Raw genomic sequence first — 25728 nt, 5'->3', positions numbered from 1 at the left:
ACCACATTATTTACAAGATAATAACTAAGAAATATCACAAACAAATGTTCAAAGCCAAAAAATAAAAAAATTCTAATATCATCGCAAAAGCACTGAACCGCCCCCGCAAACTCTTTAATTTAGTCGCTCAGTCTGAACCCAGCCTGCCTAGAGGCTCCGAATTGTGAATCACAAGCGTTTTGCAACGAATTATTGGATTATTTCATAAAATAAATTTGTGAAATTATTCAGCAAAATAGAATCTCCACCGACTCCCCTTTAAATCAAAAAGTCAACATCCACACAAATATGCCGCAATCAACTAAATTCACACTAAAGCCTATCTCCATCGACACCACCAAAAATATCATCAATACTCTACGAGACAGCATATCGCCTAATGATATCATCCCCACCAAACTGTTGAAAAAAAGTGTGCCGATATTGTGGCACCAGCTATCACGCATCTCATAAACCAATCATTCAAGGAAGGCATGGTGCCGACCTTACTGAAACAAGGCATAATCAAACCAATTCTAAAAAAAAACACCCTTGACCCCAAAGACCCAACCCATCGTCGACCCATAACAGGCCTAAACATCTTCTCCAAGGTAATGGAGAAAGCAGTTGTACAACAGCTACAACATATTTTAGACACCCACAAATTACTCGATCCGTTTCAATCGGGTTTCCGTCCTGGTCACGGAACAGAAATAGTACTTCTCAAAATATGGGATGACGCTCTTGAAGCAGCAGACGAAGGAGAATCTTGTCTTCTGGAACTGTTGGACCTAAGCACAGGATTTGACACTGTAGACCACAAATTATTGCTGACTCGACAAGCTGAAGTAGCTAGAGTCTCAGACTCGGATTTAGCCTGGTTCTCCTCCTTCTTGGAAAACCACCTTTCACTTCTGAAAAACGCACGGAGTCCCTCAGGGATCCCCCTTGTCGCCTGAACTATTCAATATCTATCTGCGCCCTCTTTTTGAAATCATCATTAACCAGAAGTTACTCTACCACTCCTACGCGGATGATACCCAACTCTACTTTCGCATCAGCAACAAAAAGGACCATTATCTCGGACTAGAGAAATGGCTTACTTTGATAGAAAATTGGATGACGAAGTTACCTTAAACTCAATGGCTCAAAAACAGAACTTCTTCTGCTCCACGCCAACCCAAAGAGACTTCCTGCAACAACACGGATACCCCCGCCCATTCTGGGACAAACCATCATCCCTAGCACCAAAGTCAAAAGTCTCGGAGTCACTTTTGACACCCACATGACAATGGATGCACAAATGAGTTCAGTAGTCAGCGGATCCCACCATCTGCTGCGCCTGCTACGTAGACTTATTCCCTTTATCCCGAAAGAAGACACTGCAGTCGTGGTGGGAACGATAATCAACTCCAGACTCGACTATGCAAATGCCCTTTACCTTGGACTCCCAAAGTACCAAATCGCCCTCCCTGAGATCCCTTTACTGGTTGCCAGTAAAAGACCGAATTACATTTAAGGCACTTTGTCTGATGCATAAGTGTGTTCAAGGAAGTGCCCCCCAATATTTATGCGATAAATTAAAATGCCACAACCCCCATCGCGTTCTCCGATCCACCAACCAAAAACTACTCCAGATACCCAAGGCCAGATATAAGTCCAAAGGAGAACGAAGATTTGCAGTCCAAGGACCTAGACTGTGTAACGCACTACCAACCAGCATCCGAATGGAGGTGAATAACCAGGCCTTCAGGAATAAACTCAAAACCCATCTATTCTGAAGGCAAAAATACACTAAGGAATGGATACTATGCGCAGACTAACTAGCCAGATAACTAGGTGAAAATAAAAGAAAAGCAAGCCAAAAAAAGGAACTAATAAGTCAGCCATCACATTTAAGAAATCGGTAAGCTGCAATATAATAAATGTTTGCTTTTGGGTTTAATACCACTTTAAAATGACTATAGTATTCCCTTTCACTGCTCACCCTGCAGCTACATAAAAAGGTTATGTAGGGCAATGAGGGGAAGGGCAATGACAGTGAGCTGTACTAAAATAGTCAACATTTTCTTAGCAAGTTCAAAGGCACATTGAAAAGTGCAATTGAATAAAAATAATTTATAATGTATAAGAAAAAGCTAAGAGTAAGCATTTACTACTACTCTTGCCTGCAATTTTTTTTTTAGCTAGTGACAGGGGGCCAGATTCTGGTAGAATCCGCGGCGGCGTAGCGTAAGGCATTTACACTACGCCGCAAATTACTGGAGCAAGTGCCGTATTCTCCAAGCACTTGCTCCGTAATTTGCGGCGGCGTTGTGTAAATGGCCCGACGTAAGGCCGCGTAATTCAAAGGGGGCGGCTTGTATTTAAATTAAGCACGCCCCCGCGACGATCGAACTGCGCATGCGCCGGGCATAAAAATAGCCCAGTGCGCATGCTCCAGCTCACGACAGAAAACGTCAATGACGCCGACGTGAGCGTCATTGACGTAAAGTCGTATTCGCAAACGACTTACGAAAACAACGTAAACGACGGAAAAAGACAACGCTGACCCGACGCCATACTTAACATTGCATACGGAGGACCTACGTAAACTTGCCCCTCATATAGCAGGGGCAAGTTTACGCTTACGGAAACGTTGTAAACTCACTGCGTCGTCCGCGCGTACGTTCGGGGAATCATCGTAAAAAGCTAATTTGCATAGACGACGGGGAAAACGACGAGGCGACACCTAGCGGCGGGAAAAAAAATTGCATTTAAGATCTGACAGCGTAAGAGCCTTACGCCTGTCAGATCTAAGGGATATCTATGCGTAACTGATTCTAAGAATCAGTCGCATAGATAGGCCGGGCCAGATTAGGACTTACGACTGCGCAAATGGCGTTGCGCCGTCGTAAGCCTTTTAAGAATCTGCCCAGGGTCTTTTTAACATTATGCAGTTTGTAGTATTTGTAACCTTTTGAAAACAGTCAGTGATGTTTTAGGTTACTAGAGTTGGCAATTCTTAAAAGAAGATCTAAACTGATAACAAACTGTTAAAGCTCCAACATTTGTGAATTTCAAATAATAGATGTGATGCGTTACACGAGAGACCCGTTTGCTAATGCTGCAATCTAGCTTACCTCACCCAAGCAGGCTACCACACTCATCAGAATCACGACTAAAAAAAGTTCACTGCCTAATGATGTATTAAAAGTATTGAGAGATCACAGACCTGCAGCTCGTAAAAACAATGCAAGAGCAACTATGATGTAGCTCAGCCTTTTTCAACCAGGGTGCCCAGCCACCCTTGGTGTGCCTTGGCAAAATGCCTAAAAATGTGCCCAAAAATTGTATACAAGCCCGTGGGTGGATGAAACCTGCCTTTTCGTTACACAGAGCTACAGGCTTTCATTCTACACCATTACAACCTTCTAATGACCAATGACATTATCATTTGATAAGTAGGATGTTAGTTGCATGCATGTCATCCTAGTTTGACCTTCCCTCGCCTCTTTATCAGCTTTGGAGTCTCATTAGCTAAGTGATGGAAAAGAAGAAGAGAAACATTGGAATACTAGTCAGTACCAGTTTGCAAAAGTGTATTTGCTTTGGAGAAATAAATCAACTCTACATTTTAGAATGGGGCACCTCAAGACTGTCCATAATATTTGAAGGGTGCCTTGAGTGAAAAAATGTTGAGAAACACTGATCTAGCTTACCCTTACACTATTTACTATGTAATAAAAAAAGGAAGAAATGTAAATGTTGAGTTGCCACACATGGGAGGGTGCAAGTGCATTGCCAATTGTTCTGCATGGCATATGAACATAAAAAAAAAACATGTACTAGCACTCGCAAAAGTGTATTGAATTAACACATTTTTTTTGTGCATTAATGCATGTTAACAGACCAATTAAAAATGAAAGGGCTGATTTCATGCAACTCAGAGAAGGATAATGTGTGAATGGAATCAGATGCTGGACACAAAGGCCCGGATTCACAAAGCACTTACGCCAACGTATCTCGATATACGCCGCGTAAGTGTAAGAATGCGCCGTCGTATCTGTGCGCCGTGCCCACAGAACTAGATACGCCTGAAAATAGGCTTCATCCGACCGATGTAACTTTCCTACGCCGGCGTATCGTTGGCGCATATTTACGCTGGCCGCCTCATTGCAAATATGCAAATGAGGGAGATACGTCGATTTACGAACGTAGTTGCGCGCGGCGCATAATAAACGCGGTTTGCGTAAGGATTACGTCCGGCGTATAGTTATTCCCCATCTATGAGGCGCAACTCATGCAAAGGTATGGACCAGGGAACAGCCGTCGTATTTTACGTCGTTTACGTAGTAGTACGTGAATAGGGCTGGGTGTAGGTTATGTTCACGTCGTAGGCAGTGATTCGATGTATCTTAGGCAGTTGTTTCGACGTGATTCTGAGCATGCGCACTGGGATGCGGCAACGGGACGGCGCATGCGCCGTACGTTATTCGTATCTTTATGACGCTCAGTCCATCATTTACATGGGGTCACGCCTCACTAGCATGGCTCACGCCCACTTCCACCTACGCTGGCTTACGCCGAGGAAACGCAGCGTAGATTTGGGGGCGAGTGCTTTGTGAATACTGTGCTTGGCGCTCTGCGCTATGCCGGCGTAGCCTAAAAAAGATACGCTACGCCGGCATAAATATGGGCCAAACTATCTAACAATTGGTGAGGACACCACTCGTGAAATATGTGCGCTTGAGTTTCTAGGTCTGCATGCCTTCTATTGCTGGAGGTATCATAGACTCTGGATATTTTATTTTTTAACATAAAGGACCACAGTAAATGCTGGACAATACAGTAGGTAAACCTAAAAGCTCCCAGGGGGATCCACTCCCTTACTTACTCTCTGAACCTTACTATAGGTTGTCAATGTGAACCATTTTATTAAAAGATCAACAGAGACGTGTACAAGTGTTCAGGGGTTAGGGTAAGCTCTACTTCTACAGAAATATTTTGATTTACATATAACTTAGGAGTTTCTTATATATTTGAATCTATTATTTTTTTTGTTTTTACCTATTTGTATTTATTTTTTACCATATTCTGTTTAAATTGCTAATGTTTGTGACAGGATTCCAATTTATGTAAATAGCAAGCTAAAATTATTGATCAGTTCCAATGTATTTTATAAACATGTCCAGTATGTTGTAGATTGCTGTATAAAAAAAAATAAAAAGAAGAAAAAGAAGCGGGGTTCTTCTTCAGGCATCCACATCACTGACTGTTGAGCCTTCAGTGACAGCACCCTCTTAGGATCCAGAAGAGGGGTTACATCATCGCATGGACACAGTGATCAGATCATCTGGTGAAGGACCATCTGCAGCGCTGGACTGGCAGCCCCCCACACCCAGAAACAGCAGTGATGAGGGACCTGGATGGGGCACTTTAGTATATCTTTACCAACTTGGTATATCTTTACCAAGTAAAAATAAAGAAAAACTTAGCCTAATAAATTAGAGGGGGAGAAGGATTTAATTTTGACTAGACTTGGACTTTAAGTTTTATCAACCCATTGTTTAGCAGACTTGGGTTTTTAGCATTTATTACAGCAGCTACTTGTATAAATTAACATGATTATACCGTGCTTATTCCAAGTTTTTTTTCAAACTAATGAAATCTGTAATTCAATGGAATAGGATATGATGGCCTCAGTAACATGACATGGGTGAAATAACAATGGGTAGTATACATGAAATTCTTACGTGTGAACAAGAGAAGAGAGTTTGGTATTAAATTATATTAATGACTTGATTCTTTGGGGACTAGAGTACAAACATCCAGTATTACAGATTCTGAACGGTTTAGCTACATCACATTTGTACTTTCTGAACTTCTAACCAATCCTTCTTTTACTCTCTGGCCAAAAGGAGCAACCCCCTCCATCTTCAGCAATAGCTGGATACATTCCACCCATATAGTTATGTTTCCCATGGCACAGTATCACTTTGTAGCTAAATACTATGGGGAAGTACAGTGTTTTAAATGTTCTAACACTATCTAATGTCTTAATTATTTATTTTAGGGAAAACATGCAAGTGAAAAACAACCAGACAGAGATGACACAAATGTGGGCCTTAACCAAACAATAAATACAAGTATTGGGAGGGTGTAAGAGCTGCATAATTTTAAAATAAAAGCCTTTTCTTGGATGAAAATGTCAGCTACATTAGGTTGTACCATTACCTTTAGGAGATTAAACACTGGTAAAACAAAGCTGTAATGACAGCCCAATACAGTACCTCCCACTTCAGCATGCCTCAGTTTAATTAGCAAGCATTAGTAGGAATGGACTATGATGAATAGAGGGGAGGGATCTGTGTCCCATAATGTACTTAAGAAAAGCATTTTACAGCAAGTCAAAAATCCATTTTTTTTAAATTGTACATTACAGGAAACAGCAGTTAATTCAGTTTCACTGGGACTTCAAAAAGCAGTCCAACTGAGGGGTAGGCAACACAACAAATGATAAGCTAGCAGGCCCACAAAAAAACAACAGCTTAACAGAGGGGCTCAATAGAGTCTAAAGAACAAATTGAAAAACTTGTCAGTCAAAGCTGGCATCAGAGGTCTGAACATCCCCCAGGTAAAACAGATGCCATGATGCACTACCTGATCTGGTGGAACATACTTTGACCAGGAAAGGAAGAACCTTTCCCTCAAGGTCATGGGCTTGAATGATGAGCCAAGACATTCACCCAGCGATAGTAGAACAGACAGACTGTCCCCTGAGGGAACCTTCAGGAACAACAAACCGATCAGTTGGCCTTAGATGTGCATGTCAGTCAGGCTTGCAACACAAAGTCAAAATCAGATGTGCTTCTCTTTGAAGTGTGAGACTTCTGATTCCTCATCGACGATTTAGGATAGCCACTGCCATGGCATGGTCCAACTGAATCCTGGTCAGATGACCTCATGAATGAAAGGTCCATCTACCAGATTGAGGGAAGCAATAACTGACCAGGTGGATTACATACAGAATATTTGTAACCCAAGGAAGATTTGGGGAACCTTTAGCTCTGTTATGGTGTGGATGCCCCCTGGGAACAATGAACAGGTTGGAATTGAAACCCTGTTTCCCCCACTCTTGACAAGTGGGGCATCCTCTCATTGTGAGGAGGACTTGCTCATAGACTCTGACAAAGTGGGGGTCCAGGACTTGGACCTTGAGGCCTGAGAATAAATAAAGGAACTCTCAGGGGGCAGAGATTTTCCCAGATTAAGATTTTGCCTTCTTTCTCTGGTGCAGTAGTGTACTCTTCCCCCTGTGACTTCCTTAATGAAGTTGTCCAGGGATTCACCAAAGGGGCGTGTATTGAATTCAAGTTCTGTCTTGAAGAATTAGAGGTTCAGGTGTGTTGAAGGGGTGGTGGGAGAGGCTGTAATACTCATGTGTACTTTGGAAGTAGCACATGCATGTGTCATCCTCAGGTATGAAGTCACACAGACACAGCAAAAGTACACAGCTAAGTCCCAGGAAAAATGGCGTGCAACACAATGACCCCTGAATGAAATCTGGCACAGAGATGCCCTCCTGGCATTGGTCAGCAACCAAGCATTTCAACCAGCACCAGATCTGAAACAAAATCTCCCCAGCATTACCAGCAAGTCAACTCATTTGGAGGCTCAGCAAGTGAGCAAATCCCACCCACTCTCCCATAAGTCCTGACTGATCAGGTCAGAGATGCAGGCAGGATCCTGGAGACATGCCCCATCCTAACACCTCTCATAGATGCCCCTCCAGCTGGTCTTAAGGGAGAGGCATTTATGAGTGGGTGCAACATAACCCTGGACCTGTAAGCTGTGGCTGATTTAACACTTTGCATCATAGGTACTTGGACAAGGCAAAAAGATGTCCATTTTCCTAGAACAGTAGCAAAAAATGCAGACATGCTGCAAGAGGAAGAGGATATAATGGGCTGTCCTTACAGCTTTGTTTTGTTATAGTCTAAACTTCTGAAGTCAGCAGCATGACCCAATGTATCTGAATTATTTCATCTTGTAAAGCTAGCCAGCTCAACAACAGAGCATAGAAATATAATGAAAGAACAGTTCAGAAATCATTAAACCTGACCTATTCTCATCTACCTATCATGTCTGACAATAAGTAGCTATGATCAACCAATAATAGATAAAATGCCCCTTATTTGATCTATTACTGTAATACAGTCTTTTGCAGGATTTGATTCTAAGAAACATGTTTCAGACAGAACCATTTCAAAGTAATATGGTACCACCTAGAGGCAAACAGAATTATTGCAGACTAACAGCAAGCATATTGTAACAGCAGTGCATTTGATAAGAGAAAAACACAATATTTTATTTTAATTATACGGTAAGAATTTTTATTCACACTTTCAGATTTAAAACATTTTTCTCTTATATGCTGTGTGTATACTGTAAAAATAGCAATTTAAAACTACTGTTCATCCTGTATTCAGAACTTTCAAGTCAATATTTACTGTAGGTTGATGTCACAGAAATGCAAACTGCACAGTAACAACACACAGTAAGGGTACTTGCACACGTTAATGATGTTAGAACATCAGTATTCCTGGCCAAAATATCATGGGCCGGATTCACATACATCGGCACATATATATGCCGCCGTAGCGTATCTCTTTTACGCTACGCCGACGCAACGCAGAGAGGCAAGCATGAAATTCACAAAGCAAATGCTCCTAACGTTGCGCCGGCGTAACGTAAATTTGTAGGCGTAAGCCAGCCTAATTCAAAGTAGGTGGAAGTGGGTGTGATCCATTTAAATGAAGCGTGACCCCATGCAAATGATGGGCCGAACGCATCCCAGCTCAGAATCACGTTGAAAATACTCGCTAAGATACGTCGAATCACTGCCTACGACGTGAACGTAACCTACGCCCAGCCCTATTCACGTACTACTACGTAAACAATGTAAAATACGACGGCTGTTCCCTGGTCCATACCTTTGCATGAGTTGCGCCTCATAGATGGGGAATAACTTTACGCCGGACATACGTCTTACGTAAACCGCGTATATTAATGCGCTGGGCGCAAGTACGTTTGTGAATCGGCGTATCTCACTCATTTGCATATTCAAATCGTAAATCAATGGAAGCGCTCCTTGCGGCCAGCGTAAATATGCGCCCACGATACGACGGCGTAGAAAACTTACGTCGGCCGGAAGAAGCCTATTTTCAGGCGTATCTAGTTCTGTGGGCACGGCGCACAGATACGACGGCGTACATTTACACTTACGCGGCGTATCTCGAGATACGTTGGCGTAAGTGCTACGTGAATCCGGGCCCATGCATTTAGGTCCTGAAATGACCATTTTACACGTATTTGCATTTGTATTTTTTTTACTCATCTATATGCAGTGCATTTTTACGCACCTGTATGTACAGGCACATTAAAGACAATAGACTGCATTTAGATTAGAAAAGATTCTCATGACTGTAAAAATAATACATGTTTATAAAAACAACTATTTTGCATCAATCACAAATAATTGAGCAGGTGCAGGTAGATTGAACTTCAGTTCTGAGAGGCAGCTGCACATTACACATAGCTAGGTAATACTTAGTAAAAATCCCTAGTTCTGATGTACTCAGCATTAATGTACTGCCTTCTACATAGCTAAATTTAGAGAGCTAGAACAATGGCCTCCAGAATTATCTAGACAGCCTAAGCATGTAAGGGAGGACAGATAGATGCCGATTTAAAGCTGAATGAAGATACATTCCACCTTGACATATTTGAAGAGAACCACACTTTCAATGCCATGTGTAAAATATTACATAGACATATTTACCTGATTGCCAGCCTGCTGGCTTGGCATTGCTTGCAGGGCCACTGGGTTTGTATACAGCTGGTCCAGACTTGTATGTACTTGACATATTCTTTGATGGCTCAGCAGAATAGGCAGCAACTGGTATAGTTTCCAGTGGATCACTGTAAATAACAGAGAAGATAAAAGATACACATGGGTTAATAATACGTCTATTAATTACTGTATATGAGGTAAAACAGTAAACACAGAAATTACATTTCCATTCATGACCTTAAAGTTTACTGACCCAATGTACATAGTCATAGTATCACTGACACAAGTGCAAAAAAAATTGTCATATTCAAGCAGAAGTGATCTCTAGCGATTGATTGAAACCAACCATATCCACTAAAACCTAACATTTCTAAAACATTTTACTTGCACATGATTGGACGAGGGAAGTTAGCAGAGATCTCCTTCATTTAACTATGCTTTGGAGCAACTGCCCTTGCAAAAGAACACAATCTATTTGCCTTCATAAAACCAACCCGATAGTGAGCAATAAAGACCTTATACCCATCACCTTTCTATCCAAACAAAAAAAGCTTTTCCCCTATTCAAAGAACATACCAGGAAATGAATAGCGTAGTCAAGTCATTTATTAATGTTAAAAATAATATGTACACACGGAAAGCATACAAATGCTTTGCCATAGAAAATTATGTATGCAAAACTCTGTATATATATATATATATATATATAAATAAATATAAGAGTTATATTAATGGTGGTCAAATAATATACAATATACTGTATGTAAACAAATGAAGCCATATGAAGCAGAGCATATGAAGAAATAAAACAGATAAACAGAAGTTTAAGTCAAAATGTTCAGTAGGGTAAGAGATATAGACAGCTCAGTCTGTAAATAACGGTTCAACTTTTTCTGTTAAAGGATAAGTGCACTTAAAACGAAAACACACTTTCCATTTTGCTCCACTTTCCTGATTTAACTGAACACACGCTGCCAAGATGCATACTCACCTTGATTCAATGATTTCAGCCTCTAAGGCCGCGTACACACGATTGGTCCATCCGATGAGAATGGTCCGACGGACCGTTTTCATCGGTTCACCGCTGAAGTGGCCTGATGTGCGTACACACCATCGTTCCAAAAAATGATCGGGTCAGAACGCGGTGACGTAAAACACACGACGTGCTGAAAAAAAATGAAGTTCAATGCTTCCAAGCATGCGTCGACTTGATTCTGAGCATGCGTGGATTTTGAACCAATGCTTTTCTGTACTAACCATCGGTTTGGACCTATCGGTCAGCGGTCCATCTGTTCGATTTTAAAGCAAGTTCTAAAATTTTTGTCCGAAGGACAAAAGACAGATGGGCCGTACACACAGTTGGTTTGGACCGATGAAACTGAACTTCGGTCCGTTTTCATCGGTTTGGACCAATGGTGTGTACGCGGCCTAAGAGTTTGTTTACAACCTGTGGCACAAATCTTCAGTGTCTAGATCGTACTTGCGCAGCAGATTGCCATATAGTTTTGTAGAAAGAAACACAGGAATAGCAATGTGGAGTTACATTGTTATGCCCCTTAACTAAATGTTACAACTTGTTTTTTCACCAAAGCACACTGCCATCAAAGCTGTCTATAGATTATTCACCACAATAGTATCTTACCTCACAGATTGTTCACTGGTAAGCACACCAGTGGACCTTCTTGCTGGCTTTGAATTGGGAAAAGGTGGTTTAATGATAGGTTCTATAAGAAGAGCATCCAAGAGAGAGCGATAGACAAAGGGGCCAGACAGTCTAAGAAAGCAAGGAAATGGGGAGTAGAAATAAAAGGGGTTGACATTTTCTTTATGTAAGACAACAAATACAAATAGTCAAGGCTTTTTTTTTACACCCCCTCCCACACATCAAGCCGAAAATATTTGAGTGTATGGCGCACATACTGAAGGTGACAAATATGTTTATCCGTGTGTATTTAATTGTGGTTTAGTAAACGTTACCATTTACCTAACAATCAAATAGTTTTAAAAATATAATTAGACACGGCAAAACAATATGTTAGAATAAGGTGCTTAGGTACAATTGTTGCAGGTCACGTGCAAATAGATCACAAGCGTCTCAATACCTGGCCTGTGCACCCACAATGGCAGTCACGGCAGCCACTGCACTGGATTTGCTCCTGGAATTTTGAACTGGAACAGTAACATGAACTGGGGGAGGGTAGGGGGCAGCTTTTGGTAGTCTGTCCAGAGGATTTTCTATTATGTTTTTCTTTACATGTACACTGATACAGGAAAAATAATTATATAAAACAAAAAAAGAAAGAAAGAAGGTAAGTACTGTACACTGGACATTAAATTACTGACCAAAAATGCAGATTTTTCTATTTTTTATCTTTACTGAAGAATACACAGCATTTGTTTACGTGTCTGTGTGCATAGGCACATTACAATTAATCGGCTGTATTTTAGCTCAGTAACAAATAAGCTGTACTGAGCTTTTTCAAGCTGCAGTGTGCAAGAGGCCTCACCAATTCCACAAAGATTCTAGTCAGAAGACTTTAAACGATAAATTGATTAGATGCTTTGGCACAAACAAGCAGTCTGCCTCTTGAAAGATAAAGGCAAAATTGAAGCACTTGTTTATGGTAAACCCATGCTTGGGTGACAATGCTTTGTAAGACAATCAGCCAAATGAACTCACTAGTGGCTGGGAGTCAAAGTACTTGGCTCTTAGCCACTTCAACATGACAGTAGTTGCAAGATCACAGAACATTAAGGCCTTATGGACACTGGCCCAAGCACTTAATGTGCCTAAACGAGTCTAAACAAGTTTAAAAAACTCAGTTTTTGGTGCTACTTTACTCCGGTCAGGAAAAAAGGCATTCAGAAGAGTTGGGCAAAATGCCCAATGTGCATAAGACCTTATGGAACACCTGAACTCTTTTCCATTTTTAGTTGAATGCGCATGTTCCCTTACATGTTTCCATGGCTGCACCTGCATGGGTGTGAACCTCTGCAGTAAAGTGTATTTATCCACCAACTTAGATCTAATCTTTAATACCTGGCAAATTATTTTTAAAAGTACTAATTAGTAAGTCAATGACCTTAGACCACTTACTTCACTGGCTTCCTAGTTCTAAGTTATTGATTCAGAAAATAGTAACCCAAGAATAAGTATGAAAGCTCGGAGTCCGGACCTTCAAAAACAATTAGCAGTAGTCACTCCTACGTTGCTATTCTGAAATGCACATCTTACCAGGATATAGATCTGCTGCTAATGGCTAAAGACATGCATTCATGGCAAATACTCAACTGAACCTCACTTATTAGGACAGTTTAAAGGCTAAGTTTGTTGTTTAAGAAAGAACTCCACTTGTCAAAATAAATAGAAGCCCTTTCTGCTCAAACCATTTCAGTCTAGTCCATGGCATGTTTCAATCTGTACCTCTCTGTTCAAAAAATAAAATAAAAATGAAATGCATTCTGAACCCTGGCTTCCAGTAGCATCATGCACTAACTTACTGCATTACAGAGTAGGGGTTGCATCTTCCTGTACCACAACTCCCATATTACTGGACCGCCTCTCTTTTTATTTATTTTTATTTCCAGCAACTTTCCTACTTCTCCTATTAAGGTGGCCATACACTGTACAGTCTGATTGTACAATTTCCTTTAGATGTATCAACAACTAAGTAGTGCAAGTGCCTGCCTAATTTCTTATAAATTGAACAGATAGTTTAGGTGGGTCCTCATATCTCAAACATTTGGTAAATCTATAGAAAATTGTACAGAGTGACCATAGTATATGGCCAGATGTATACAAGTACATGGGGGAGGGGGGGGGGTGTTGGGGTGACACTCAGCTGTCATTGTTCTTGTAATCCAGCTCAGAAAGGGGGGAGGCTGTAAATACACTGAGGGCATTCACACCTAACATAGGGGGAACACACTTTTTTTTGGCATGTTTTTCCTGCAACACTATTAGGGCAACCCATTGATTGCAAAGGGCTGCCCTATGTAGCTCATAAGGCATGTTGCTGTGTTGCAGTTTGCATAGTTTTCACCGCACATTTTGTTGCGTTTGCAGTGCATTTTTGCATGCAGCAAAATTAGTGTTCGTTTCTGCGTTTGGGGTGCCATCAACAATTAATGGCAACGAAAGTGTGACTAGTTAATTTTAGGTGTATAAAGTTGGCCATACACTAAACAATCTGACTGCAGAATCTGTGTACTTTCTCCTATAGAGGACATGCATATCTATCTAATCACTCGATATCCAATCAGTCAGGTCCTTACACTACACATAGTTGACAGTAGATCTAAAGGAAATTGTACAGTGAATGGTGAGCTTTACAGACATCCAGAGACATGTGAAGTGTGTGTTTAGCTGCTAAAAAAAACTCACTTGACAGTTTTCCCATCCTGCAGGACAAATACCAGGAATTTATGAATAACTTTGATATAGAAGAAGCTGGAGATGAAGGTGAAACCTGTCCTAGAACACAGGGACAGCTTTTTCTTTTCTGCAACTGAGGTATATTAATGGTATATTGGTACATAGGGAAGCTGTACTTTAAAAAAAAAGGGGGGGGGGTGAACTCAGCCTTTCAGCGAGGACCTGTTTAATTACCCTCCCTGGGTTAATTTTTCAGTGTAGTCTTAAAATAAGCAACATGGATTAACATGGATGGGACCTACTGCCTTCCATGTCCCTATTTCACTATTTCTTAGTTACTAACGCAGAATAAGCAGTTATCTAGTAAAGTGTCCACATACCGAATATACATTTTGTTTAGGGCCATGAAGCACAGACAAGTATTACAGCCCCCAAATCACATACCTCCAAAACACAAATCAACAAATATATCCTTTACCAGCAAGCCTGGACAGCTAGCTATATGAAATAAATAGCAATGACCACAACTGATCACATATGTAAGCAACACCGAGTCCCAAATGAAGTCAGAGCAAAAAAAATATGCCATTCATCCCTTACAGTGGCTGTAGCTTTAGGCCCTTTCACACGGTCGGACCGTTCAGGTCCGCCGGTCAGTTTTGTCGGTGGACCTGAACGGCCACTCCATACATCTCAATGGAGCGTCGGATGTCAGCGAAAAGACATGTCCGCTGACATGCGACCCGATCCGCTAAAATCAGACGGATAGCGATACGTCGCCATCCGTCCATTGCGGATCGGATTGGGTGACATCTGATGAATACAGACATGCTGTCCGGTTTAGTCCGATCTCTCCGGAGACAGCGGCGCTGGACAAGCCCCTCCCCGCTCAGTGAGCAGAGAGGTACCTGTCATCTGCCGGCTCAGCGGAGAGATCTCTCGCTGAGCTGGCGGACCGCTGAAAGCAGATCCGTCCCCGTGTGGAAGGGGCCTTATGTAGAGTCAACCATCTGACTGTGGTGTTTACTACATGAGCTTACATCACAAATGCTTAGATTTTGTTGCAACTGGAAAAACCATTGTTGATTTGTACCTTGCCTGAGTCAAAGAAGATTGTGTATACAAGGATGATTCTTGAATGACAGGAGACTGTTCTGCAGATGTGCCTGTACTCACATGCCTAACCAAAAGGAAAGAGCATGAAACAAAAGAAAAAACACTGAAAGGTGATGTTACTGAACAAGACCAGAAACTGCTATTAAAAAAAAAGAGAAAGCTGCATTAAAAAAAACAGAAAGATTCCATATTTGATTACTAGGATTATCATTTTTTTTTTTCGAATAACTATCGGTACATCAGGTTATTGAATTTTATAAGGATATTGCTTGAAGTGCAATATAGCATACCCACTATTGGGGTGTTTTGGTATGAAAATACTTCCTGTGCTATTTGCCACTAAAAAGGTAATATATTTATATGGCCTTTTAACTAGTTTTTAGAGGGAATTGGCTTCATTCACATTAGATGCGCAATTAACAAACAATGGCTCATCTGTGCTTCTAACATGTTTTATGAATATGAGGCAGGTTGAAGTAACTTAAAGAGAAGAACTGTACAAGACAATGCAAACACAAACATTTTGCAAATGTCCACCTTGGTTGTGACTGTAGTATGGATTTTTAAAATAACCTCCAATCTCTTGCAAAGAAAATATAGGATATTGCAGGCTGATATAAATGAGTGCTTAATGATGACCTTCATGAAAATACATAATTTAACATGATATCTGATAATTGATTTTATAAAATAGGGTCATGTTTTTTCAGTGTATTTACAGTACATCCTCAACTAGGAAGTAGATTGTTATTCTTGTTATTTTCTGACTGTATATTTAATAAATATTTATTTATGTTTTCACTACATCCTGTGGTCACTGTGCGGTTCGCTTAGAGGACATTAAAATGTATAATGCATAGTTGTTTTTGACTTGCACAAAAGTTTCTGCTTTTGCAGCTCTAGTGTTCCTGCATCCTGGATACAAGTAGACCCCACTAATGCAGAGAGCATCAATCACCATACAGACACAGCTAGAAGTTTACCGCCTGGGTCCTCTGTGCTTCCATCACAAGGTCCACAAGGAGAGCAGTAAAGAAGAGTATCACTAGGTCCCACACTTTTGTAAACATAAAAAAAATTAAAAACTTTTTAGATTGTAGTTGCAAAGAATGAATCACTGTATATAAAATACCTGAATGTTTGTGAAGTGGCAGAAGCCATAATAACAGACTGCTCTGTAACTGATGGAGAGGCAACCTCTGATGGAGACAGAACTTCAAATGTCTGAGTAGCAATGCTGCATTTTCCCTTAAGACCATCGTTTGCACCCTTTTTATTCTCCAGAACGGTATTCTCCAGCATGGTACCAGGCACTATTGTAGCAGACCTTCCGTTTTTAAGCATTAGAAATATTTAAATACATATGTCAACTTTACATAATAGGTAATGACCAGGTTTGCTACTAAACGAGCATTCCCATCACTACATAATTTACTTTATTAGCCAAATGTAGTAGTTGTGGTGTTCAAACTCCTACAGATAAATAACTTTCAGGTGCAGGTTAGTCAGTTAAAGCATCTACCATTATTTGCTACAGACCACATTGTTACCTGTTTAGCCCACTGCATCAATAAACCTTTAATGCGTTGTGTTTTTTCAAACGTCTCATACTAATATGTAGCTCCGATTTCAAAAACCTGGTACGAAGGAACTATTAGAAAGATTGCTGTAATTATTTTTAGCTTTGCTTCTTGAATGAGAACACATACTGCAAATATATAGTGTTTTTTTTTTTTTACTTCCGACTGCAAAGGTGGAAACATACTTTAAAAAACAGAAGTTGTTGTGATCTACCTGACAAAAAAAAACAATAATTGAGCATCAGGAGAGTAAAAAGGTACCAATGTGTAAACAAATCATTGTAAAGAAAAGAGGGGTAAGAATACCACATTAAGCCGTGTATTAGAAGCATACACAATTGGACAGAAATTCAACATTATGTGGCAAATTTACAGTATCAACTTCTTTATCAGGTTTCAGGTGTGGAAAACTATTAATAAAACTGCTAACCTCATGTAAACTGATGCAGTTTTAGATATTGTAGCTACTTGACTACTGACATTTAAGGTCCTTATAGTTGCGGGTGGAAAGGGTGCACATTTTGGCAGACTCTCCAAAGGATGGTCATACAAAGCCTTTCTAAAGAAAAAGAATTAAAAAGAATGAATGAGAAGGAAGAAAGCAAAAAGAGAGAAAGTTCACATAAAATTCTAAAAGAAAATAACTGTTTTTTTTTTTTACGCAGGATAAAGTACGGTAAACCCTTTCTCTCAGAGGAAGAATGCTTAATGATTGACATTTCTAAAAGTAACTTTGGACATATAAGACCCAATAAGAGCAAGCCATTTATCAAGCTTGGACACTACTTGCCTTATAGAGGTATACATTTTTTTTTAGAAACCACCAATATGAAGACACTTAGCAATATGATCGAAAATATCTGTAATGCATATCTAATGATTTTCTTTCTTACAGAGAAATTAGCTTCCCACTTGTGTGCCAAATCCACCTGTCACCTGAATCAAGAAGAAGCATGTGGCTGGTCTTATTGAAATGTCTCTTCACCTGTTGTTGTGTCTGAAAATTATTTCAATCTATTGCCACCCAGACATGGAGAATAGGGTGACATTTGTAGCCAAATCCTTTTTTTAATTCAGCACTAGAGGTCAACCGATATTTGGCCTTTTTTAAGAAACCGGCATCGGCCGATTATTATGCAAATTCGGCCAATTTAATCTCGCCGTTCCCCATCGACCCATAAGTGTTCTTCCTCACACGTCATTGCCACTGACAGGCACTGGCAGGTGGCACTGGCTGGCAGCACTGGATGGCATTGATTGGTACTGGCAGGTTTCACACTGAGCCCATATAGTGTAACTGTGTGAAACTGACATTTGTAGTTGAATGCAGAGAGAGAAGAGGTGTCAGAATTGAGCGTTGATGTCAGGGGTTGGCGGGACCCAGGAGCTATAAAACACACGCCAATGGAATGGGATCTGGGCGGGCCACTACGTGTATGTGTCCCTGCCCCTTTCTTAACCACTTATCTACAGCCCGTCGTCAAATGACAGCGGGAGGCAGACCCAATTGTTCTGGGTGGACATCATATGACGTTGCACCCTTTTAAGCCACTAGGGGGCGCACGCATGCCTGCCGCGTCATTAGGGACCCGATGCACGTGCCCGGTGGCCACGATGGCCCAGTAACTGAGCAGGACTGTTGATCGGTGTGTGTAAGCACACCGATTCACGTCCTGTCAGGGAGAGGGGACCAATGGTGTGTCCCTTGTACATAGGGACAACCATCGGTCACCTCCCCCAGTCACTCAGTCAGTAAGAATCACTCATTAGAAAATACATTAACCCCTTCCTCGCCCCCTAGTGTTAACCCCTTCCCTGCCAGTCACATTTACAGTTGCCACAACAAGTATGTGAACCCTTTTGGAATGATATGGATTTCTGCACAAATTGGTCATAAAATGTGATCTGATCTTCATCTAAGTCACAACAATAGACAATCACAGTCCGCTTAAACTAATAACACACAAAGAATTAAATGTTACCATGTTTTTATTGAACACACCATGTAAACATTCACAGTGCAGGTGAAAAAAGTATGTGAACCCCTAGACTAATGACAAGAGCTAATTGGAGAGAGGTGTCAGCCAACTGGAGTCCAATCAATGACATGAGATTGGAGGTGTTGGTTACAGCTGCCCTGCCCTATAAAAAACACACACCAGTTCTGTGTTTGCTTTTCACAAGAAGCATTGCACAAAAGAGCTCTCAGAAGACCTATAAGAATTGTTGACTTGCATAAAGCTGAAAAGGGTTATAAAAGGGTTATGAAAGTAACTCCAAAAGCCTTGCTGTTCATCAGTCCACGGTAAGACAAATTGTCTATAAATAGAGAAAGTTCAGCACTGCTGCTACTCTCCCTAGGAGTGGCCGTCCTGTAAAGATGACTGCAAGAGCACAGCACAGACTGCTCAATGAGGTGAAGAAGAATCATAGAGCGTCAGCTTAAGACTTACAAAAGTCTCTGGCATATGCTAACATCCCTGTTAGCGAATCTACGATACGTAAAACACTAAACAAGAATGGATTTCATGGGAGGATACCACAGAGTAAGTTTCTGCTGTCCAAAAAAACATTGCTGCATGTTTACAGTTTGCACAAGAGCACCTGGGTGTTCCACAGCAGTACTGGCAAAATATTCTGTGGACAGATGAAACCAAAGTTGAGTTGTTTGGAAGAAACCGACAACACTAGTGTGTGGAGAAAAAGAGGCACAGCACACCAATATCAAACATCAACATCCTTTGCTGAATCATTTAGATGTTCATTGGCAAACTTCAGTCAAGGGGAACCTTGCAGAAGCTGCGAGATTTCAATCCTTGGCGACGTATTGTGTTTCCAATGGTTTGTTTGGTGACTGTGGTCCCAACTGCCTTGAGATCATTCACAAGTTCTGGGCTGATCCCTCACTTTTCTCATGATCATCCTTACCCCATTAAGGGAAATTTTGCATGGAGCTCCAGACTGAGGGCAATTGATGGTTATTTTGTATTTCTTCCATTTGCGAATAATCGCTCCAACCGTTGTCTTCTTCTCACCAAGCATCTTGCTGATGGTCTTGTAGCCCATTTCAGCCTCGTGCAGATCTACAATCTTGTCCCTGATGTCCTTTGATCTTACTCATGATGGGGAGGTTTGAATGGAAGAAAGATTATGTTGACAGGTGTCTTTCATACACATACCGAGTTGTTGTTGGGAGCACCTTCCTAAATTGACAGGACTAATCTGGGCACCACATGAGCACATACTGTAGCCAATCTATGGGAGCCAGAATTATTGTTGGTTGGTAGGGGGATCAAAAATGTATTTTACTCACTGAACTCAATTTATAACATTTATAATCATATGTTTTTTTTTCTGGAATTTATTTTGTTGAAATTGTGTCTTTATCATTTAAAATACACCTATGAAAAATTATAGACCCTTCATTTCTTTGTAATTGGGCAAACTTACAAAGTCTGCAGGGGATCAAATAATTATTTTCCCTACTCATTTTTGTGAGATACAGTATCTCAAAAAAGTGAGTACACCCCTTACATTTCTGTAAATATTTTATTGTATCTTTTCATGTAATTTTGCTTCACTCTGTACTGTGACATACTGAAACAGAGCACGATCCCCTCCCTTTAGAGACAGGGCAGTATTCCAACATAACAACCCCAAACAAACCTCCAAGACTTGCTAAAGAAGCTGAGGGTAAAGGTCATAAACTGGCATGTCTCCAGATCTATCTGTGGGGCATCCTCAAGGCGCGCAAGGTCTCTAACATCCACCAGCACTGTGATGTCATCATGGAGGAGTAGAAGAGGACCCCAGTGGCAACCTGTGAAGCTCTGGTGAACTTAATGCTCAAGAGGGTTAAGGCAGTGCTGGAAAATAATGGTGGCCACACAAAATATTGACAATTTGGACATTTTCACTTAGGGGTGTACTCACTTTTGTTGCCAGCGGTTTAGACATGAATGGCTGTGTGTTGAATTATTTTGAGGGGACAGCAAATTTACACCGTTATACAAGCTGTACACTCACTACTTTACATTGTAGCAAAGTGTAAATTCTTCAGTGTTGTCACATGAAAAGATTTAATAAAATATTTTCAAAAATGTGAGGGGTGTACTCACTTTTGTGAGATACTGTGTAATTACTTTTGAGATTTTCTGTTTTAAAATTGAAAAGAGAAATAATGCAAGTTTACACATGGTTTAAGCTACTGACCTGAAGGGATTTTGTGAAATACTGTATATGTATATATCAGGGCTTGACAAACCCCGGGCGCCAGGTCGCAATTGCGACTAGAATTAGCGACCTAGCGCCTTGGGCGGCACAGCTGGGGTACCCTGTCTCCGTACGCCGCCCCACCCCGCGCAAATCGCGTCAGGCGATAATTGAGGCCGCGGCTTTGAGGCCTTCTGTAGTCCTATGCTTCTTTCTGGAATCTGGCACACTCTTGTGGTGGCCGTTGGTAGGACAAGACAACCAGCAATGCTAATGGAGCTTCCCTGCCTGTTTTCATTGCCCGCCCATCTCCTTCCCTTAAAACCCCCAAACATTATATATATTTTTTATTCTAATACCCTAGAGAACAAAATGGCGGTTGTTGCAATACTTTCTGTCACACCGTATTTGCGCAGCGGTCTTACAAGCGCACTTTTTTGGGAAAAAATACAATTTTTTTAATAAAAAAATAAGACAACAGTAAAGTTAGCCCAATTTTTTCTTATATTGTTAAACATAATGTTACGCAGAGTAAATTAATACCCAACATGTCACGCTTCAAAATTGCATCTGCTCGTGGAATGGCGACAAACTTTTACCCTTTAAAATCTCCATAGGCGATGTTTAAAAAATTCTACAGGTTGCATGTTTTAAGTTGCAGAGGAGGTCTAGGGCTAGAATTATTGCGCTCGCTATACGTTTTCTTCTGCGCGCGAGCTCGGCGGGACGGGCGTGTTCCTAGCTCCTAACTTTAACTTTTAGCTGGCTCCTAGATTCCAAGCAAATCTGTCAAGCCCTGGTATATATATATATTTATTAATTACACACCCACACACATATTTAGAATGGAAAACTATGATAACATTTCAATTCTTTATGGAGAATTAAAGTCCATGCAAGGGAAAGGGACTCCAACCATTGATCTCTAATTTAACAAATAATAGAAGCTTGCTACATTTCAGTGTAATTGCAGATCTAGGTCACAGTAACATTGTAATGTACTGCAAAATTATATTTTGTTTGAATAAAAGCTTTTAAATAAAAGGAAAATGTTCAAGGGAAAACTTCTAAAGAAAGAACTGGAACTTTAAAAAAAATATATATATATAGATATATATATATAGATCTAATCATGCAACAATGACTGATAAAAAATATTGTATCATCTTCCCTTTAACAGACACACACATGTTTTATTAATGTATCCAAAAATAAATTAAAAGAATGTCAGATGCAAACTTTCAATTTGCTGGATACCTAGTAGTTATGGCCTTCCACATTCGGTCAGTACAACTGGCCCTTCACAATACAAGGATTGTATAATTGTAACAAAGACATTTTGTAAAACTTGTGACTAGAATAACATTATTCTAAAATGCAGGTTTCCTAAACTAGGGTTCTGAGGAATTTGGGTACAGCGTTGCACGACCACGCAATTGTCAGTCATGCGACGTGGCTCCCAAACAAAATTGACGTTCTTTTTTCCCCACAAATAGAGCTTTCTTTTGGTGGTATTTGATCACCTCTATTTTTTACTTTTGCTATAATAAATATCCCCCAAAAACATATATATAAAAAATTCCTCAGTTTAGGCCGATATGTAGACTTCTACATATTTTTAGTTAAACAAAACGCAATAAGCATTTATTGATTGGATTGCACAAAGGTTATAGCGGTCTACAAAATAGGGGATTAATTTTATGGCATTTTTATTAATATTTTTTTTTTTTACTAGTAAAGGCGGCGAGCAGCGATTTTTATAGTGATTGAGACATTATGGTGGACACATCAACGGTGTGCCAAGCAGTTATGGTACAAACCCATATTATATCTTTTCAATCTTATTTTATTTAGGTTTTCAGATTAATTAAACAAAAATGTACAGTGTACAAAAGAGATGTGTATATAAAAAGACATCTGCATGTATTTTCAGTGTACAACGTACACCTTCCATAAACCAAAGATGTACATTCCCTATCCAAAATATAAAAAGAATGCTCTATATATCAGCTTTTAGTAAAATTCAGATGTTATATTTAACCACTTAAGCCCCGGACCATATTGCTGCCTAAAGACCCAAGGGGTTTTTACAGTTCGGGACTGCGTCGCTTTAACAGACAATTGCGCGGTCGTGCGACGTGGCTCCCAAACAAAATTGGCGTCCTTTTTTCCCCACAAATAGAGTTTTCTTTTGGTGGTAATTGATCACCTCTGCGGTTTTTATTTTTTGCGCTATAAACAAAAATAGAGCGACAATTTTGAAAAAAATGCAATATTTTTTACTTTTTGCTGTAATAAATATCCCCCAAAAACATATATAAAAATTTTTTTTTTCCTCAGTTTAGGCCGATACGTATTCTTCTACCTATTTTTGGTAAAAAAAAATCGCAATAATCATTTATCGGTTGGTTTGCGCAAAATTTATAGCGTTTACAAAATAGGGGATAGTTTTTTTGCATTTTTATTTTTTTTACTACTAATGGCGGCGATCAGCGATTTTTTTCATGACTGCGACATTATGGCGGACACTTCGGACAATTTTGACACATTTTTGGGACAATTGTCATTTTCACAGCAAAAAATGCATTTAAATTGCATTGTTTATTGTGAAAATGACAGTTGCAGTTTGGGAGTTAACCACAGGGGGCGCTGTAGGAGTTAGGGTTTACTTTGTGTGTGTTTACTAGTGTAGGGGGGTGTGGCTGTAGGAATGACGTCATCGATCGTGTCTTTCCTATAAAGGGAATGACGCGATCGATGCGCCGACACAGTGAAGCACGGGGAAGCCGCGTTTACACACGGCTCTCCCCGTTCTTCAGCTCCAGGGAGCGATCGCGACGGAGTGGCTATAAACAAATAGCCGCGCCGTCGTCCTGGATCGCTCCCCGAGTGGACCCGACCTGCTTGCCAATTCAAAATGCAGAGTTAAAATTGACACACCATGAAGCACTGTTACCATAGGGATGGATTTGAGTGGCTGCCATAAATTTTCAGATATGCAGTCATGAGGTGATAAAAGCATGGATCAACCACCTATTTTTACTACCCTTTTGCCAACACTGTGAATTGGACCTGAGGCAGTTTCATTGGATGGTGTAATGGTAGTCGTTAGGGCTCAGCCATGAGTAAAGAAAACACAGGCCCCAGTATCAAAGTAAAACTAATGCCCTAGTCACATTTTCTGCTGCTATTAAAGGTAATGCAAAACTGCAGGCAACATTAATGTGGAACTTAAATTTCAGGTTTAATTAATTGATACAAATACAGGGCTCTTGAATGGCAAAGAAGCACTCAGAATGATTTGCTTTAATTCCAACAGCAGATAGGAATTGCCTGTACTGCTGCAGGGAAAAAGGTACCACCTACTGTATGTAGCTATGCTACTACAGTATATTACAGCACACACATCGACCACATTGTTCTGTAATGGAATTTGTTTGTTTGGGACAGCTTGGTCAAAACAAACTATTTAATTACTTTCTGCCCGGCCTACAGTACTTTCACTGCAAGTGGGCGGCTGTACATTGTGGTGCACATGGAGTACACAGTGGCACCATCCCAGTGGACACAGCAGATCACGGTGCTATGAGTTGCCAGGGTATCATGTGACCGCTATGACCAATTATAGGCCAATCACAGCACTCTGTACTATGTGACTAGCTATAGCCAATCACAGATCACAACAGTAAGCAAGCAGTCACAAATGAAAGCCATGTATTTAAGTATTTATTTTCCCATGATTTAGCAAATAGGTTATTAAGCTATCCTTTTAAAATTGTATACGGTTAATACAAAACAACAAGGTCAGTGGTTATTTTTGAAAAACTATGCAGCAGATGTTACCTTTTGTGGTATGTGCTTGTATTTTTCTTTAGAACATGGGTGAACAATTCATATCTCACAGACTGACCACAAAAAAAAAAAAAATTACCTGTCGTGTGGAATATTTGAAGAACGAGGATCTACGGTTGGTCTATCTTGTACATTTGTGTGGGAAAAATCAGGAGAGGTTTTTGGAGGCCCAGCACATTCTGTGGGTTTTGCATCTGACCTGCAGTATGACCATTTATATATGCCAGTTTGTTTTATATTCTTTTATACAGATCACAGCATGCTTATTTAAAAAAAAAAAAAAACACACACACACACACGCAACACTGGTTAGATTGTGGATTTATTTAAAGTTATGTTGTGTAGTGGCAATTTTTTTTTTAAAACTCCTCAATGATGAGTTATTTAAGGTTTCAGTCAGGTTCCAGGGATTACCCACTTGAAAAGCAGGCCTTTGCTGACATTATGTTTTTGCTCGGGCCTGGAGAATAAAATGGTGGTTGTTGCAATTTTTTTTATGTGACACGGTATTGGCGCAGCATTTTTTTCTATAATGCTAATTATTTGGAGAAAAAAATACACTTTAATGAATTTTAATGCAAAAAAACCCCCACAATATATTACTCATTTAAAAAAAAATATATAACAGATGATGTTACGCCAAGTAAATCGATACTTAATATCTCACAAAATTGTGCACGTGCGTGGAACACACAAACTACGATACCTAAAATTCCCCATAGACAATGGTTTAAACATGTTCACAGATTACCATTTTAGAGTTTTAAAGGAGGTCTAGAG

The 25728-nt window shown here is 40.2% G+C and overlaps 1 protein-coding gene across 1 annotated transcript in view; it reads right to left on the bottom strand.

The window, feature by feature from the left end:
• LOC120932525 (LIM domain-binding protein 3-like) overlaps window positions 1-25191 on the bottom strand; it is a gene marked incomplete at its 5' end in the record, with an annotated part of 91462 nt that extends 66271 nt beyond the window's left edge. Inside the window, 7 exons of the mRNA XM_040344975.1 lie at window positions 9803-9942; window positions 11456-11587; window positions 11916-12074; window positions 15282-15368; window positions 16437-16631; window positions 17315-17443; window positions 25028-25191. Of these exons, the coding sequence (XP_040200909.1) occupies window positions 9803-9942; window positions 11456-11587; window positions 11916-12074; window positions 15282-15368; window positions 16437-16631; window positions 17315-17443; window positions 25028-25191 (1006 nt within the window). The remainder of the gene's footprint in view (window positions 1-9802; window positions 9943-11455; window positions 11588-11915; window positions 12075-15281; window positions 15369-16436; window positions 16632-17314; window positions 17444-25027) is intronic.
• Between the last annotated feature and the right edge of the window lie 537 nt (window positions 25192-25728).

The sequence above is a fragment of the Rana temporaria genome, chromosome 1, assembly GCF_905171775.1.
Source record: "Rana temporaria chromosome 1, aRanTem1.1, whole genome shotgun sequence".
Taxonomy (NCBI): Eukaryota; Metazoa; Chordata; class Amphibia; order Anura; family Ranidae; genus Rana; species Rana temporaria.
This window is presented reverse-complemented; position numbering and strand designations above follow the sequence as displayed.